At 43.6% G+C, this 19,251-nt stretch overlaps 1 protein-coding gene across 1 annotated transcript; it reads left to right on the top strand.

The window, feature by feature from the left end:
- Window positions 1-20: 20 nt before the first annotated feature.
- LOC311325224 (HLA class II histocompatibility antigen, DR beta 4 chain-like) lies at window positions 21-17,586 on the top strand (the record flags this gene model as incomplete). The annotated part of the gene is made up of 5 exons (XM_084457892.1): window positions 21-192; window positions 780-873; window positions 5,963-6,129; window positions 6,937-7,053; window positions 17,561-17,586. 5 exons carry the CDS (start codon window positions 21-23, stop codon window positions 17,584-17,586), a joined length of 576 nt encoding a protein of 191 aa, XP_084314018.1.
- Window positions 17,587-19,251: the final 1,665 nt, after the last annotated feature.

The raw sequence follows: 19,251 nt of genomic DNA, 5'->3' as shown, positions 1-19,251 counted from the left end.
TTTATAATAAGATTGAGTTCATGAGGTTCAACAGCACTAAGGGCAGGTATGAGGGATACACTGAGCATGGTCTGCATAATGCTAAGATCTATAATGATAATCCTGCTATCCTGGCTCGTCGGCGAGGGGAGCTGGAGAGTTTCTGCAAGCCCAGCGCTGAGCTCCACCTCTCTGCCGTACTGGAGAAGACAGGTGAGCTGCCCTCCTCACCACAACAACATCACATCTCTCACTCACCAGATGATACGACACCTCTTTCATCTGTTCACTACAAAACCTGTAATGAAGCTTCTGTCTGGTGGATATAAAGCAACATTGACCTGATGATGATTAAATGATGATGTTTTCATCTTGTGGGATGGGAGGATGATATTGTTTTTCACCATTCAGAACTGGTGGACTGCATTACTGGTCACCTCTGGGACTGAGAGAGATCTAGAAACAAACATGATGAATCTACACAGTTATATTAAAGATCAATAATAGAGTAGACATATTAAAGACCAATAATAGAGTAGAGATATTAAAGATCAATAATAGAGTAGACATATTAAAGACCAATAATAGAGTAGACATATTAAAGATCAATAATACAGTATATATATTAAAGACCAATAATAGAGTAGACATATTAAAGACCAATAATCACAGTCCACAATGTTTATCTAATTTTTAGGTCAAGTTGATCCTGAATTAATAGAGAACAGAACCCTGATCAATATGATATGAATGATAGTGTTATATGAACTAATGTGTTGCTGTTTTTCCTCCACTATCAGTGGAGCCCTCTGTCAAACTTCTCTCAGTGACCCCCTCTAGTGGCAGACACCCTGCCATGCTGGTGTGCAGCGCCTATGACTTCTACCCATGGAGGTATAATATAACTGGAGACGGCATTGAAAATGGCTGCCTATTAATTTCAATGAAAGTTGCTCACCGGCGCATGAAGCCATTTGACGTAGTGGCCAAAGCCCGGTATTGCAAGTCAAATCAAGGCATGCGGCCCAAGAACCCTTATTTCCCATGTTAGTGGATGATGATAGATAGGGCTAGAAAAGGAAAACAAAATTTTTCTGGGTATCATTCAGCATCAGAGACCAATCTTATCAATATAAACTTTTAGTTTTAGGGGTTTTGGGGTTTTTGAAGCCACCAATACCTGTATTGAGCCATTTAAACATGTGCTGTGCACGAGCCTCGGGGACGCGCTGGTCGCGCGTTCGTGAGTCCTGCGAGCTCGGGAAAGCACGTGACCATAGGAAGACCCGCCCTACTCTGCCTCTGATTGGATAGGAAGTCATGTAATGACGTCGCTAACATTTGCTATGCTTTTAGCAATGAAGCTTATGATCATGCTAATCAGAACGTATGTCTATGATGCAAATGATCATGACATGTGGTTACTTTAGGACATCGTTGGAAAAGATCTAGAGGGTAAGTGGGTCAATGTTGAATAACTTAGCTAACATTACCTAATGTTACATTTCTTTATATTAACATCAACTATATTGATAGGCTAGGGAGCTATGCTAACGGTAGCTAATGCTAACGGCTTAGGGTTAACGTTAGTTAGTTAATGCTAACGTTACGTTCGGAGGTCTCAGATGTATTTCAATTTTAACAATGTTGAGCATGATCAATGTGACATTGTTCATACATTGATTACAGTCTGTAATCTTGTCTGGCATTATTTAGCTATAGTGGGCTGATGCTTGCTGCTGCTACTATAGCATTTGCCACATTATACATCAAATTAATCAAGCATAGTGTTATTACCTGAAGGCATTATTACCATTGCAAGTAAGCATGCCATGTATATGCCATGCCTGGAAATCAAATTAATAGTGTAATTATTCCCCATCATAGCTCATTGTACACTGATATAATCATTCTCCTTGCCTTTGCTAATACTCATCTCTTTTATCAAACTTTGTGCTAGGAAAGAAATCTGGCTGTGATTCGTCGCTAGTGCTCATCCAGGCTGTTGTCATCTCCCGCCTGGACTCCTGCAACTCCCTACTTGCTGCCATCCTGCAGCGTTGGCCATCAGACTCCTGGAGAAAGCTGCTGCTGACCTGGTGTTCAACAGCCCCATGCTCTTCCACAAAACTTCCCTACTCTGTTCTCTGCACTGGCTCCCTGCGCTGTCCCATCCAGTTTAGGACTGTGGTTCGAGCCTACAGGGCAAATGAACAGCTCCCTCCGACCTCCAGGCTGTGGTCAAGCTCTGCTGCCTTGAGGTGATTGGTTCCCCAGTTGCTCCAAGCCCCCCTACGGCAGATTTGCGTGGCCATGGCTTTTTTCTGTCCTGGCCTCACAGTGGTGGAATGAACTGTGCACTGATGTCAGAACAGAGCCAATAATACACACTGTTCATAGTGAGCCTAGTTATTATTGATTAACTTGGACTGTTTCCTCTCTCCTTGTCAGTCATTAAAATATGTTCAGTGTTTCACAATACTGATGTATAACATTTCATTATTTTGTCTCAGACCATTTCTGAAACAATCATCAGTGTCAGTATACATTTCCCTCCAATGTTATTGCTTGCCCATTTTTAACCATTTAACTACTAGACTGTACAAACGAATTGCACAACTATAGTATTTTCTAGGTATAGCCTACTTCTCCACTTTCTCTTAATGTTGGTATGAAATGGCAGTCAAACTATGCAATGATGTTCCACACTGTTTCCACCCAAATTCCCAACAAATGTGGCCACCACACTGTTCAGGACATTCACAGGTCTTGCTCTCAGGGATCGGTAAAAGAAAGGGACATGGTTCCTCCATAATGTGCTAAGGCTCTGCTTAGATCAAAGGCTTGGTCATCAGAAAATATCACAAAGACAGTGATCACAAAACAATTAAAAACATGTCACCAGTGTATGCCTTAACCCTAGTCAAATTTCTAGTATGTGTGAACCATATACATGGCAGTAAACAGATCTTGAGTCATACAAACTGGAGGATGCTTGACCCATACAAACTACTTTAACTCAATTTCAATAAACAACTTCAAAATATGGCAGACAGAAGAGCTGAGCAGACTTGGTAGATGACTGGATGATCTTACAGAGAACCAAGGGAAATTGACTGGTATTAATGCTAAGAGTAATGAGGGATGAGGTGCAGCTGGGCAGAGTGGAGACAGGTGGCAGGTGATGCAGGAGATGGGAAGGTGAGTAGGCAACAACCAAGCATGAACAGGAACTGGACCACTGGCTCCCCTTGACTGTCCAACCCATCCATCAGCGCCAGCAGAGTGGACACGATAGAGCCAGAGAGAGAGAGACAAATGCAACGCAAGGTTAGTTTAGTTCCAATCGCCCATGTGCAACATCAATCAAGTACGCAGCCAAGCTAAAGAACCGAGTTACACCAGAGGCGGAGCGAGGCGGTGGCTCCGTGACAGACAGGCCTCACCTGTGTATCTGGTCCTGTCTGCTGGAGCATACTGGGGACAGCCGGTCTATCTTGTTGAAGAAGATGAAGGAGGGTCTCATTAGGTTGACCTGGGGAGAGACCAACAAACAGCCATCACAAGCTCTCAGTCAACACTGAGGATGATGGTCAGGTGTCCTGTCCAATAATTATACCCCCCTCCCCCAACCGCCACAGTTGCCCCATTGGCTAACCTGGTCAAAGAGAAGGCAGAGCTGATTATGTGTTCTGATTCACCAACCCACTTGCTAAGGCAGTCAGCTCCTTTCCTTATAGACACCTTTGTGTTTCCCTGCCTACACTCGTTAGTCTGCACCCGCGCCACTGGGGTCTTGCCTGTACTTGGGGGACTGTAGATCAGAGCACTACACATCTGTAGGTGGGGGGGGGGGGGTTGGGGGGAGTATGTGAAAAACAGGGACTTCACAAGACAGCTCAAATTAGACAAGACAGCTTAAATACGTCTGGGTCTTCATATGTTTACTGGAGCAACGTACTGTAGTGTGGTCTCACCTAGGAGGTTCTTCTATCAGGTGATCGAACACAGAGGGGTTGCTCTGCTTCCTGTTCACTGACTGAAAAAGCAATCACAGTGGGATTTAGTGACATCATTATGCACATCAGGAATTCATTATCTCATCTAGTCAGTCAAAAAATGATTTTGTCCTCACCAATAGGTGGCGCCTCATATCACTGCATTTATCTTTTAAAACAGCAAACACTATGTGTAAATAAGGTTTTAAACTTCACCAACATCATTATAAATAATCAGCCCCTATGGCTGGATACAGGCGCAGCAGAAGTCGAGGGTGACAGTACTAGGTTTTTTAGCTGGCAGGTGCCCATCAGGCTCAGTGAATATCTGGTTGAACTGGTTTAAACTCTGTCCTCAGTATTAGTACTGCCCATGTGCACAATTGATTCGCTAGCTTTTCATTGGGATAGCTGGTGGCAGTGTTCTAGAAAGGTGGGTGCGTTCCTAAGTCAGAGGACCCGGGTTTGAACCCAGTGTGGGCAAGTGTGGTGGAATCAATACACCTGTTACAATCGCAGGAATTTTATGGGAAGGAAGGGGCTTCTTTTTTCTTTTCTTTTTTAAAGGTTTTGTACCTTCAATATTAGACACTTAAGCAAACAGAAAAACACAAAACACAACTATAAAAGGCCTGGCTTGGTTTAAAGCCCACTCACCACGTCAAGGTGCAGGCCAAGAGTGGGGACACGACAATCACTAACAGACAAACCCTGACAAATACACATGTAAAGACATGTAAAGAAACACGTAAAAACATATAGACTATACATATAGGAGTAGGGAAGTTGTGTGGAAGAGCATGGGGCCGTTGAACACGGGATTAGCAGCAGCTTTCTCCAGGAGTCTGATGGCCAACGCTGCAGGATGGCAGCAAGTAGGGAGTTGCAGGAGTCCAGGCGGGAGATGACAACAGCCTGGATGAGCACTAGTGACGAATCACAGCCAGATTTCTTTCCTAGCACAAAGTTTGATAAAAGAGATGAGTATTAGCAAAGGCAAGGAGAATGATTATATCAGTGTACAATGAGCTATGATGGGGAATAATTACACTATTAATTTGATTTCCAGGCATGGCATATACATGGCATGCTTACTTGCAATGGTAATAATGCCTTCAGGTAATAACACTATGCTTGATTAATTTGATGTATAATGTGGCAAATGCTATAGTAGCAGCAGCAAGCATCAGCCCACTATAGCTAAATAATGCCAGACAAGATTACAGACTGTAATCAATGTATGAACAATGTCACATTGATCATGCTCAACATTGTTAAAATTGAAATACATCTGAGACCTCCGAACGTAACGTTAACCCTAAGCCGTTAGCATTAGCTACCGTTAGCATAGCTCCCTAGCCTATCAATATAGTTGATGTTAATATAAAGAAATGTAACATTAGATAATGTTAGCTAAGTTATTCAACATTGACCCACTTACCCTCTAGATCTTTTCCAACGATGTCCTAAAGTAACCACATGTCATGATCATTTGCATCATAGACATACGTTCTGATTAGCATGATCATAAGCTTCATTGCTAAAAGCATAGCAAATGTTAGCGACGTCATTACATGACTTCCTATCCAATCAGAGGCAGAGTAGGGCGGGTCTTCCTATGGTCACGTGCTTTCCCGAGCTCGCAGGACTCACGAACGCGCGACCAGCGCGTCCCCGAGGCTCGTGCACAGCACATGTTTAAATGGCTCAATACAGGTATTGGTGGCTTCAAAAACCCCAAAACCCCTAAAACTAAAAGTTTATATTGATAAGATTGGTCTCTGATGCTGAATGATACCCAGAAAAATTTTGTTTTCCTTTTCTAGCCCTATCTATCATCATCCACTAACATGGGAAATAAGGGTTCTTGGGCCGCATGCCGTGCAATACCGGGCTTGGCCTGAAAGCCCATGGTGGCTTCAATGCGCCAAGCTGATCCTGGGGGCTTGCTTCTACCCCAAAAAGATCAGAGTGACCTGGAAGAGGGATGGACAGGAAGTGACCTCAGACGTGATCTCCACTGAGGAGTCGGTCAACGGTGACTGGTACTACCAGTTCCACTCCCAACTGGAGTACACGCCCAGATCCGGGGAGAAGATCTCCTGCATGGTGGAGCACGCCAGCCTGGACAGACCCCTCGTGAAGCACTGGGGTGAGTTCACTGTCCAGCTGTTGTTAGGGTGTTGTCATGGTGTACTAGGGTGAGTTCACTGTTCAGCTGTTGTTAGGGTGTTGTCATGGTGTACTAGGGTGAGTTCACTGTTCAGCTGTTGTTAGGGTGTTGTCATGGTGTACTAGGGTGAGTTCACTGTCCAGCTGTTGTTAGGGTGTTGTCATGGTGTACTAGGGTGAGTTCACTGCTCAGCTGTTGTTAGGGTGTTGTCATGGTGTACTAGGGTGAGTTCACTGTTCAGCTGTTGTTAGGGTGTTGTCATGGTGTACTAGGGTGAGTTCACTGCTCAGCTGTTGTTAGGGTGTTGTCATGGTGTACTAGAGTGAGTTAACTGTTCATCTGTTGTTAGGGTGTTGTCATGGTGTACTAGGGTGAGTTCACTGTCCAGCTGTTGTTTGGGTGTTGTCATGGTGTACTAGGGTGAGTTCACTGCTCAGCTGTTGTTAGGGTGTTGTCATGGTGTACTAGGGTGAGTTCACTGCTCAGCTGTTGTTAGGGTGTTGTCATGGTGTACTAGGGTGAGTTCACTGCTCAGCTGTTGTTAGGGTGTTGTCATGGTGTACTAGGGTGAGTTCACTGCTCAGCTGTTGTTAGGGTGTTGTCATGGTGTACTGGGGTGAGTTCAGGTGAGCAGGGTACGAGTGCTGTGTTGTGGCTGGGTACCTGAATGACCCTGACTGTGACTGTGTGTGCTAGCGTATGATAGATGGTGGTCTGTCAGAAGCTACATACAGGACAGCTACAGTGTCATCACATGCTAACAGAAGGGTCATTTCTCCTTGACAGACCCGTCCCTGCCTGAGTCTGAGAGGAATAAGATCGCCATCGGGGCGTCTGGGCTGGTGCTGGGACTGGTCTTTGCACTGGCTGGACTCATCTACTACCAGAAGAAGAAATCCAATGGTGAGTCATCAGCTGTGTGTAGAGAACATGTACAGTCTTCATAGTCATCTGTGTGTAGAGAATGTAGTTGCTTGAAAAATGAGAGTACTTGCCAAAGCTTGGGTTCGCTCAAAATATGTTCAGTCAGGTTTATTAAGAAACAATACGGTTGCAAACGGACTTCAAAATAGTAAAAACACAGCGTGATTCTATCAGAGAAGAAGTGAAAGTCAGATCGCCAGACTGCCCCTTATATTGCTTCAAAACCAACGAGGTATTAGGTGTCATTTGATTGGCTGAGTCGGATATCACCCAGTGGGCGGGGGATGCAAACTTACTTTGAATATACTTTGAATATAGACAAAGGTCCAAGTCAGGGCAGGAAGGACAAGGTGTGGCATGTCTGACTTGGACAAAAGAGCGAAGCAGAGGAGTCTGTTTACAATTACAATGGGTGTTTATAATCATAAAGGGAGATTGAAACCCAGGGGTTTTCAGGGGACTTGATGAATAGAAAGGGTATGCATCTGAATAGTCTTGAGACTGTGTGTTAAATTCCATGACAACTCCCACATCTGTGGCTGAACAGCCACATAAAAGATATACATCAGATAAAAATAAGCATAATCAAAAAAAAATACAACGAAAAAAAATTAAAGAAGAGAAAAAAAATCAAAAAAATAATCAATTATAACAGAAATTTCAAAAACTCTATGCTATACATGTGGAAAGGAAGCAATCTCTCCACTAGGTGGAGCAAGAACAAGAATAGATTATTTTCTTTCTACATGCAAATCACACACCAAACTCCTTGTTTCAGAAATTTGACAGAAAACAAGGTCAGCTCATGTTTCAAAACATTATAAATCCTGTAGATAGATATTATGCATTTCGTCGAGATAATTTTCAAAGGGGTCATCTACTTCTCCGCCAGGTATTGAAGTCTGGACCATTAGTGCCTGAGCTGGAATATCCACTAAACACTTTGTAGCACATTTGATAATCACTGAAATGATAATGAACCCAAAAATAATACACACCAGAACAATAATAATAGTCCTAAAAATATTTCCAAAACCTGAAAATGCATTATCAACCTGTCCCCAAATATCCCAGGTATGTAATTGGTTTAAGGTCTCAAGTCCTCTTTTGTTTGCTTCATGAAATTCAGCTAGTGTGACGTTTGGGTCAGAAATGTAAGAACAGCATTCACTCCCTACGATTGCACATGTACCTCCTTGAGAGGCTAGGATTGTATCTAATGCGAACCTATTCTGGAGAACAACTTTCTTTATTTCATTTACCTCTTGGCCAAGGGCAGAAATAACTCTATCAGATGCATTTATGTGTTCTTGTAGGACATACGATAAAATTTGTATTTCAGCATTATTCTGAAGAAAACCATAACTAGGAATCATTACTCCTAGTGCCGCATTGAAAATTGCGAGGTTCCTACGATGTCTAATAGTAGTTTGTTTGTGGAGTACTGTCATCTCTTCCTGAGTAACTTTCCTGATCATAGGAATTAAATGAGCTAAATAACAACGTCCCATACTATCTTCAGGTAGTTTAGAGTATGCGGTGTTTCCACAGACTAGGAAAATGCCTTCAGGGAGTTCTATTTCCTTGCCTCGATACAGATACTCAAAAACTGGGTCTATACAAGAGCTGGTTCCTAAATCAGTAATGGCTGAGTCTAAATTCTTCCTAAAAACGTCAATACAACCTGTTACCTTCTGGAGAGGGACGATTTTGAATTGATCAGTGTTTGTTTGAACTCTAAGATTAGTTTGATTGAATAGTTTTCTCTGAGACTGGACAAAACAATCAATAATCTGACATTTTAATCCGGAAAATACAATTGAATTTCTCCATTCTACAGTTGTGGATAAGCCAGTACACACTAACTGTGCAGTTAAAGGAACTGTATATATCTGTGTGAAGACAGCTTGAATATTATGAATTAACTGGGGTCCGGGTACTCTGGAAAAATGTATAACTCTAGCTAGTTCTAGTCGAGTAAATTCTGTTGGTTTCTGGTGTTGATTGACCTGCATAGTTAACTCTGTTAAAATGCTATTCTCTATACCGTCGTAGGAATTAATTAATCTATCTACTCCTGCATGAAATTGACAAGATGAGACTTGTTCCCTAGTGGAGAATGTATGGGTTGCTAACCCTTGCCAGTCATATTGTAACCACTCAGCCTTTGTTAAGGGAATAGGATATAGGATAGGTGATGTTGTACTAGAGGGGACCTGTTGACAAATCCAACAATCATCATAATCCATTTTGGATGCAAATTCCCGTACCATACTTATAGCAGTGTTAGGATGGGTCTTCCGATCTGAGTTGGATGACCTGGTTAAATACTGGTTACAATTAACTACCATAGTAGAGGGATAATCTGGGACAGGTTTGCAAATATCAGCACCATAGTTTCTGCTTCGAGCTACATTAATCACATCTCTGCTTAAAACACACCAATATGGCATTCTCCAATCAGCATTGGTCAGAGTCACCAGGGTAGATCCAAGGAACTTCTCATCGTCTTGGATTTTGACATCTGTAGAGTGTAACAGAGTCCAGTCATTCTTGTTCACAGTGTAAATCCAACAGTCATGTAGGTGACACTTCTCTTTTGGGCAATAGAATGTTACTGGGGAATGCAAGGCGTCTTCTCTTCTGGATCGCAACTTCAATGTTGCGTTGTTTGAATCAGTTTTGTTCAATGTTAGTTGCAGTGTGTGCAGGTGTGTGTGCGTGTGTGGTGCATCTTGTGAGGTCAAGGCTGTGGTGTTTCTCCATGTTGCCATCATAACGACCAGTAGAAGGAGGTGACCAGCAAGGTCATTTTTCCTCCGCTTTCTCGTCAGAGGAGAGGACAGTGTGATGGCCCATGGTTTTGGCCTTTTAGCCCTCTGGTTCAGCTGCATCCTCCTGGTGTTGGCGATCTCCTGGTGGACCGTCGTCTGCTGCTTTGACCCGTCGGCAATGGCTTGCGTGGATCCACGAAGTCCTCTCAGCTACTTTGACCGCTGTCTGCGTGGTGAGTAGAACCTGGTACGGCCCAAGCCACCTCGGCGAGTTCCAGCTCTTTCGTCTGTGGTCGCGGACCAGGATCCAATCCCCAGGAGAGATGTGATGCAGGAAACCCTCCTTAGCCTCAGGAATGGCGGTCCTCACTCTGGTGAAGACATTTTTTAGAATGTTATTCAGTGCAAGACAATATTGTATCATATCATCTTCACATGACATGAGACTAATCTTATTTTGGGGAAACGGTGTGTTAGTCATTTTCATAGGTCGACCAGTAAGGACTTCATATGGAGCCAGCCCTGTGGTCTGGTGCGGTCTCCCTCTCATGTACATGAGTGCCAGAGGTAGAACTTTCATCCATGACAGACCTGTCTCTGCCATCAGCTTGGTGAGCTTTACTTTCAGAGTTTGATTAGCTCTCTCCACTATTCCAGCACTTGCTGGATGATAGCTACAATGCGTTCTAAGGTTAATCTGTAGGCTATTGCAGATTTCCTGAATGACACTATTTACAAAATGGCTCCCTCGATCTGAGGAGATTTTGGTTGGCAGGCCCCATCTTGGAATGATCTCTCTCAGGAGACTCTTTGCCACTGACAACGCTGAGGCATGCCTGCAAGGAAATACCTCAGTCCATTTGGAGAAAACATCAGTTAACACTAGGCAATATTTGTACCCCTGGCATGGAGAGAGTTCAATAAAATCCATCATAACATGTTCCCATGGCCCACTTGGCCGAGGATGTGCTGACAGTTCCATTTTTATCCCTTTTCCAACATTGTTTTGCATGCATATGATGCATTTGGCACAGTTTTGTTCTGCAAAAACCGTGAACCCTGGTGCATACCAATACCTGTTAACGTCCTCCGCCACCCCTGTTTTTGAAACATGATCTGGCCCGTGGGCTAGTTTGAAAGCATAATGAAAACATGAACGAGGTAGTACAGGTTTGTCATTAGGCCCTAGATACAGGTTAGTTTGGTTGTGGAATGTGCACTTATTCCTCCATTTCTTCTTCTCCGCAGGTGGAGCAGATTCTTGTAGGTCAGAAATGTCTGCCAGGGACAGTGGAGGAGTCTTGTCAGGGTCTGTGGATGGTACAGAGAGCATAGAAAGCACAGGGGAGGAAGCAGAGACAGCCGCAGCTTTTGCAGCGAGGTCAGCAGTCGAGTTACCCACAGAGACAGGATCAGAGCTTTTAACATGAGCTTGGCATTTACACACTGCTAGGCTAGATGGTAAAAGCATAGCTTCTAGAAGGTTGTTGATCAACACATGGTGTGCAATAGGTTTACCAGTTGACGTGAGGAACCCACGGTTTCGCCAAAGGGAGCCGAAGTCATGCACAACTCCAAAAGCATAACTACTGTCTGTGTAAATGGTTGCAGACTTTCCACTTGCTATTATACAAGCTCTGGTCAGAGCGAACAATTCAGCTGCTTGCGCTGAAAGGTGTTGTGGGAGTTTTGCTGATTCTAAAACTCCATCTAATGTTGTGACTGCATATGCGACAAGTGGTTGACCTATTGTCGACCGCTGGGCTGATCCGTCCACAAAAAGCTCAAAATCAGGGTTAGAGAGAGGAACATCAGTGAGGTCTGAGCGTGGCTTATTGACCTCCTCTACTATAGCCACACAGTCATGCGGTTCCCCGTCTTCTGGAGTCGGAAGCAGAGTTGCTGGGTTAAGTATAGTGCATCTTTGAAGTGTAAGATTAGACATAGTCAACAGTACATTCTGGTAATGCAACAATCTTGCTGGGTGCAGGTGCGATGTCTTTGCCTGTAAAAGAAGAGCAGACACAGCATGCGGTACATGGACTACCAGCGGCCGCAGTGCTACTAGGTCTACAGAACTCAATACAGCCTCAGTAGTAGCTGCCACTGATCTCAAGCAGGACACGAGTCCTCTAACAACAGAGTCAAGTCTTTTTGAGTAATAGGCTACTGGTCTGTACCTATCTCCATGCTTCTGTGCTAATACTGCTGCCATGTAACCTTCCCTCTCGTTCGTGAACAGGTGGAAGGTCTTGTCATAGTCAGGGATACCTAGACAGGGTGCTGTGGACAGTCTTTGTTTAAGTGTCGTTAAAGCCAGTCTGGCTTCGTCAGTCCATGTGATTTTGTCTGAGGGAGCTAATTTCTGTCCATGAGCTAAGTCAGATAGCGGCTGTGTTATCTCTGCAAAGTCAGGAATCCAAGCTCGGCAGTAACCTACAGTCCCAAGCAGTGACATCATCTGTTTTTTGGTTGTGGGCAGGGGAAGTGTAAGAATTACTTTAACACGGTCAGTCCCCAGTGTCTTTCCATCTTTTGTTATTAAGTGACCAAGGTATTTGACCTGCTCACATACTAACTGGATTTTGCTTTTAGACACCTTGTGGCCATTTTCTGCAAGGAAAAACAACAGCGCTCTTGTATCCTCAATACATGACTCCTTGTTTCTACTGGCAAGAAGAAGGTCATCCATGTATTGAATGAGAGTGCTGCCTTTTGGCGGGATGAATCCTTCTAGGTTCCGTGCCAACTCGACATTAAAGATGGTTGGAGAGTCCACATATCCCTGAGGCATTACACACCAGGTATAACTCCGTCCTTGAAAGGTGAACGCGAACCACTCTCTGGAGTCAGGGTGAACAGGGATAGAGAAAAACGCATTACTCAAATCAATAACACTAAAATGTGTAGCTGTGGCAGGTATGGATGACAGAATGGTAACAGGGTTCGGAACAAGGGCTGTTCTAGCATGGACAGCCTCATTAACAATTCTCAAATCTTGAACAAATCTCCATTCACCTGAAGCCTTCCTCACAGGCAGAATAGGGGTGTTGCAAGGTGAGCTGTCAATCTCAACAATAGCACCTCTTTCTAATAAAGAGGCGTGAACCTTAGCAATTCCCTCCTCTGCCTCTTTACTCAGAGGATACTGGGCACGTCTTGGACGGAATGTTCCCTTTGGGCTGACGACTACTGGGTTGACATTCTTAATCCTGCCTATATCAAACTTATCTCTGGCCCACAATGAGTCGGGCACCCCCTGCAACACAGATGGACTTTCTATGTTGTCAGAAGGAATTTGGACAAACGTGGGGTTGAGGCGTTGACCTTCCATTCCACGTACCACAGGTGTCAGCCATTTAAAAGGGAAGCAGCTTACCCCTGTTGTTGGAGAGTATCTTACTTGGTGTGGATCTCCAACCCAGTCAGTAGCTTCCATTGCCGTCTGCAGCCACATGCCTGTCTCCTCCTTGGTAACAAACTCAGAGACACCCAGTGAAATGTGTGGGACACCTTGTTTTTCATCATACAGCTGTTTCTGTGTCTCTGTCAGACACACAGAGAGAGCTGCATGGTCAGGATCTACATACAGCATAGCACATTCAAGAACCTCACTACTTTGTGGTTGTAACCAGACTTTCTCAAAATCATGATCTTGTTGTAGTGGGGATACATTTGCAGTGCAGTGTAATGAAGTCTGTGGTGTGAGGGGGGTGTCATATGAATAACAGGAGTTAATTTTTGAGAACAGCTTAGAACGTTGGAGTGACATCTGATCATTATTTTCAATGTTCCAGGAATATGTCCAACTTGTCATATGTTCTATAAACATGAGGTCGCGCAGTGGTGTTACCTGTTTAGGCCGGATAATGGTGACCCCATTTGAGTCACAGCACATCTGAAACCCTAGTTTGCACAGCAGATCTCTTCCCATTAGGTTGACGGGACAACAATGAGAATAGATAAATTGGTGTTGGAATTCAGCATCATCCAACACAACAGGAAGTGACGTAGTCATTCTCTCAGATTTTTCAATACCTGCTGCACCAATGGTCTTTGCCACTTCATTTGTTAGTTTAGGAACAACATTAATTTTTGAGGAGCTTAAGACTGATGAGTGTGCGCCGGTGTCAGCTAAAAACATGAGTTGCTCTCCATTAACTTCTAAAGTTACTACTGGAAGCTCGGACGGTGTTGTATGCAGATTAAGGTATTGACAAATATGAACAACCTTCTCTTTATCCTGTACAGCTGTACTATCTGACGGTCCCTCAGCAAAACTCTCTGTCTGTTCCTGGCCTAGTCATGACTGTTGCTGTGGGTTGTTCAGGGAAATTCCAGCAGGTGGCGCCGAACCCCAGGTTGCAGGATTCTTTCTCTCCTTTTTCCTGTTGTAACTGTGACAGTCTTTTATCCAGTGACCAATTTTACCACAATGAAAACACGCGTCAGTTCTGTCTCTGTTTTCGTTTCCCTCCCTTGGTTTCCTCCTGTAATCCATTCTGTTACTATGCCTGCTATTTCTGTTCATGTGACGACCCTGTGGTCGTTGTTCCCTCTCTGATCTCTCGGACTGGTTTTCTATCTGTTCCAGTTGAGCGGCTTGTAACTTCGCTGTACCTAACTTAAGTTCTTTCGCCTCCCTTTGTTCAATGTGAACGCGAAGCCGCTCCGCATACCGGAAATGGTCAACAACTTCCTCGAGCGAAGTTGACTCCCAGGTGTGGCAACACATCCTAACTTGGTCAGACAAAGAGGAGAGAGAGTTATTCATCAACTGTTGTTTTAGAATTTTCTTATAATCGGCATTCTCTTTGTCCATGCCACTGTGTGACGCAAAGACTGATTCCAGTCTTTCCCAAAATTTCTCGAACTGCTCATCGGTTTGTTGTTTACAGTATGTGATACGGTCCCAATCCATTTTCTTTGGGAAACGAGTTTTGATTCTGTTCAACAGCGCAGCATTTTGGTCAGCGAAATCGGCATGAGAAAAAGGCAATGTAATGTCAAACGGATGTTTCACATCCACCCATTTGAGCCCAAGGCATTGTCTCATGATCATGGCGATTTCCTCTGCGTGAGGCTCATACATACGAACTAAACTGTTAAAAAGAGTTTCAAACTCGTCAATGTCTTTGGTTGGATCGGGCAACGTTTTAGCAACATCACGAAGTTCGTCTGAACGCCACGGTCTGTACACCCTGATTTCAGGGGTCCAGGCCTCGTGGCCATCTGCATCATCTGTCTGAGACGGTCGGGGATTAGGGTTCGGACATCGTACCATTGGGGCTAGGAGTTGCGGTTCCTCCAGACTATTACTAGCTATTTGTAGTTGTTCCAAATTTAACTTAGCCTCAACTATGGCTCTAGCCAATTCTTTCTTCCTGTCCTGCTCTTGCTTTGTGTGACATCTAGTCGACAGAGCTATAGAATGGACGGGAGAAGAGGGTGGTCCTGGAGGTACGCTCCGGTCGGGGGAAAGGGGCGCATTTAATTCGTATTGCGGAGGCGCCTGCATGTGAGGTGCAGAGGCAATACTGGGAGGGGATACGGCAGAGAGAGAAGGGACGTGGCTAATAATGGCGGGGGCATTGTTAGGAGGTGGGATCACGGCGCAACGAGTCGAGGGACAGAAGTCTAGGTCAGAGTGATTCACTGGGGGAAGCGGCGGAGACGCCGTTGGCTGTATAGTTTCACTGTATCTTTTCTCTGACTTCAAAAACCCTTCCCGTGCTACTGACTCCCAAATTTTAAACGCTGCCCAATCGATAGCATTTCCACTTTTCTTACCCAACTTTGTCTTCTCAAATGCTTGCAGTTGAACTCTAATGTTGGCCAAAGCTTTAACGCTAAGAGTACCAGATGGAGACGGAAAACTGCTATGTTTAGCCCAGAGCTGAATTTGCCAACAGGCACTGGCAGAATATTTTAGCGCAACAATTTTAGCCGGACCAGACAATTTGAGAATATCAAGTGGCGAGCTAGTAACGGCACCCATTTTGCACCAAAATCGCTTACGGAAAAACAAACCAAAAAAAAAAACACTCTCCTACACTCCTTCGTAACACGGAGATGAACGTCTCTCAGACTACTCACTATAGCAGTTACGATTTACGGCCCTTAAAACCAGTGTCGGCAAAAAAATAAACAGTACTGTTACCTGAAAAAAAATGTATATATACAGCGCTTAAACAAACACATACAAGACAGAGCTGAAGTTCAAACAGTAAACATAGCAGACTAACAATCCCGTGCACATACAATAAAGAAAGACAGCAAAACTCGCACGGGGACGCAAACACAAAGACCGACCAAAAGACGACCAAAAATGACGTACATACGACTTAACGCAGAACAAAGAAACAAAGGCCCACGTTTACAACAAAACACTCTCGGCTGCACTAGCAATTTGGTCCAGGCTAAACCATGATGTCTAGATCCTACCAAATATGTACAGCCCCTCTGGTCAAATCTCTACCAGAAACGCGGATTTGCAAAACTCTCAATCACGCCTGTAGCTATATCTCCGTTGAGCAAAAACTCTCTCAACGTGCTCGCGGTTAAAACTCTCCGCGACCGGCCAAAAGGAAAGCCTGTTCTGTGCCGAACTCTCACTTGAACAGCTGATACCCTCGTAACGAAACAAGGACGAAGCCAAAAGACAATACGATATACAATCTATTGCTGTTCACATCTCCTTGGATAGTTACTTACTTATAGTACTAAAATACCCACGCTGGGGTTTCTGTTTTCAATAATCTAGACCAACAAGCTGAACCGAAACCAAGGCAAATAACAAGCATAAAAGGATTTGTCAACGTACCGTGAGTTTTGCCGAGTGAAACCAACGGCGGGGCCTCTCCAAAAGCAATGCGCATAGACGCAACGAGAGAAGCTTCCCAAAGCGGCTACCGCTTCCGCACGTCTGCGTCCCTCGGTTCCACTCCAGGCGAATCTCACCGCAGTCGAATCCCATCCCCGTCGCCAATTGTAGTTGCTTGAAAAATGAGAGTACTTGCCAAAGCTTGGGTTCGCTCAAAATATGTTCAGTCAGGTTTATTAAGAAACAATACGGTTGCAAACGGACTTCAAAATAGTAAAAACACAGCGTGATTCTATCAGAGAAGAAGTGAAAGTCAGATCGCCAGACTGCCCCTTATATTGCTTCAAAACCAACGAGGTATTAGGTGTCATTTGATTGGCTGAGTCGGATATCACCCAGTGGGCGGGGGATGCAAACTTACTTTGAATATACTTTGAATATAGACAAAGGTCCAAGTCAGGGCAGGAAGGACAAGGTGTGGCATGTCTGACTTGGACAAAAGAGCGAAGCAGAGGAGTCTGTTTACAATTACAATGGGTGTTTATAATCATAAAGGGAGATTGAAACCCAGGGGTTTTCAGGGGACTTGATGAATAGAAAGGGTATGCATCTGAATAGTCTTGAGACTGTGTGTTAAATTCCATGACAAGAACATGTACAGTCTTCATAGTCATCCAGTCTTCACAGTCATCTGTGTGTTATGTACGCAGCACACTGTAAAATAATCATGATGTTAGAAAGATTCACTTATACATTGAGAGATGTATTTTTCAAGAATACTGCTCCTGTGTTCAGTGGATGGTGGCAGCAATGTTGATTTATTTGTTGAAATATCACATAGTGATTGTGTCACCTCTGTCTCTTCACCCTCTCTGTGTTTATTTCACAGGGCGGATGCTGGTGCCTGCTAGCTAAGGTGAGACTCCTCTTGTCACAGAAAAGTTTCACCAACTACTACAACTGACTGTGCCTGATGGTCATTGTAACGGTTTTCTTTTATCTTCTCAGGTTTGCAGGTCTGTTTCTGAATCCACTGCTGAACTAGACCTGATATTAGAGCTTCCTTCTAACCAGAAATCTCAGTGTCACAGCTTTCAACAACAAATAAGCCTAATTCAATGGACGCTTAAAGAAGGTTGACGCGCGGCCACTTATTTGATTGCTTGTTGCTTGTTTGAAGATCTGGATTTGTGAATGAATGTGTCGGGCTTAATCATAGTCAATAGTCCAAAAAAGGTCAGTCATAACTGAGGTCAAAAAGCATAATTAGATCTCTCAGAAATAAAAGAAAATGTTTTCGCATTATAGCGGTATATCCTACGTTGCTTGCGGTTGAAACCTATATCAGCTCAGCGCTCCTCTCTGCACAGTAGTGACGTGACGTTCAAGAACGATCCGATTCTTTTGAACGGCTCTTTAAAACGAACGATGGGAACCGATTCGCAGTTGTGGGAGCCGTTCTTTTTTCACTCAAGCTCCTCCCTACTACTTCACTGGCGAACAGGCAGGAGGAGAGCACAGTCATTCATTGTAGCCTGCTTAGTTTTTTTAGGTGTTGCGTGAATAACATAAGTCAGGTTTATTTACACACAAACACATTTTATACAAAGGGTAAATCCAAAAGAATGATCTTGCTGTCAAAGCAGAGGCATGTGGCGCCACCTTCTGGAATATTTACCACATGACCACACAAGCCATTACCAAATGAAATTATAGCCTAATCATTATTTCAGAATATCCCACCAATAGAATATATATGGCGTTCTTGCATGAGTGGAAGGGACTCTTTTACCCATCTGGACCAAAACAGGTCTGATATGAATGAATGAATGAATGTATTTTTATTTCTCACATGGATGAGTATATTGTATCAACTAAAGAAACAAATAATGCTTCAATTTCCACATCATCATCATCCATGATCGAGAAGGAGCAGGATGAAGATAAAATCTTATTTTTACCTGCCCCCTTATTCAAATGAGCATAGCATTGCTTAATGGTCAGCCCATTCCACCAACAAGCGCAATGCAACATAAACCAAACCAAGCATATATACGCATAAGATATATAATACATGAATAATAATCCAAGGTCAAAACCCAACTATGCATTTTCATAGAGTCTGAATGTTCTATATCTATACAAAATGTTAATTGAAATATTGTGCTACAGTGCTTTAGTTCATTATTCAAAGAGTTCCATAGTTTGACACCCACCACTGCAGTACACATCTGTCATAATGTGGTCTGTGCATACTGATGCTTAAAATCATATTTTCTTCTGTGATCATCATTCTCTGAAGTGAAAACAAACAACTTTTGTAACTGTTAATGTTTTACTTTTTGCCTTGTGCACAATTATCAGTGTCTGTAACTCAATTTGCTCTTTCAATTTCAATAGTCCAGATTTAATAAAAACTATATTTGTGTATATGTCTCTATGGTCTATAGTCTCTATGGTCTATAGTGTCTATAGTCTATAGTCTCCTCAGAGCCCTATCACCTCTCCTAGGCCGCGTTCTGAATCGCATACTACCCTACTATATAGTATGCCAAAACAGGACGTAGTATGTCCCAATAC

This window comes from Borostomias antarcticus (assembly GCF_949987555.1).
Source record: "Borostomias antarcticus genome assembly, chromosome: 24".
Taxonomy (NCBI): Eukaryota; Metazoa; Chordata; class Actinopteri; order Stomiiformes; family Stomiidae; genus Borostomias; species Borostomias antarcticus.
This window is presented reverse-complemented; position numbering and strand designations above follow the sequence as displayed.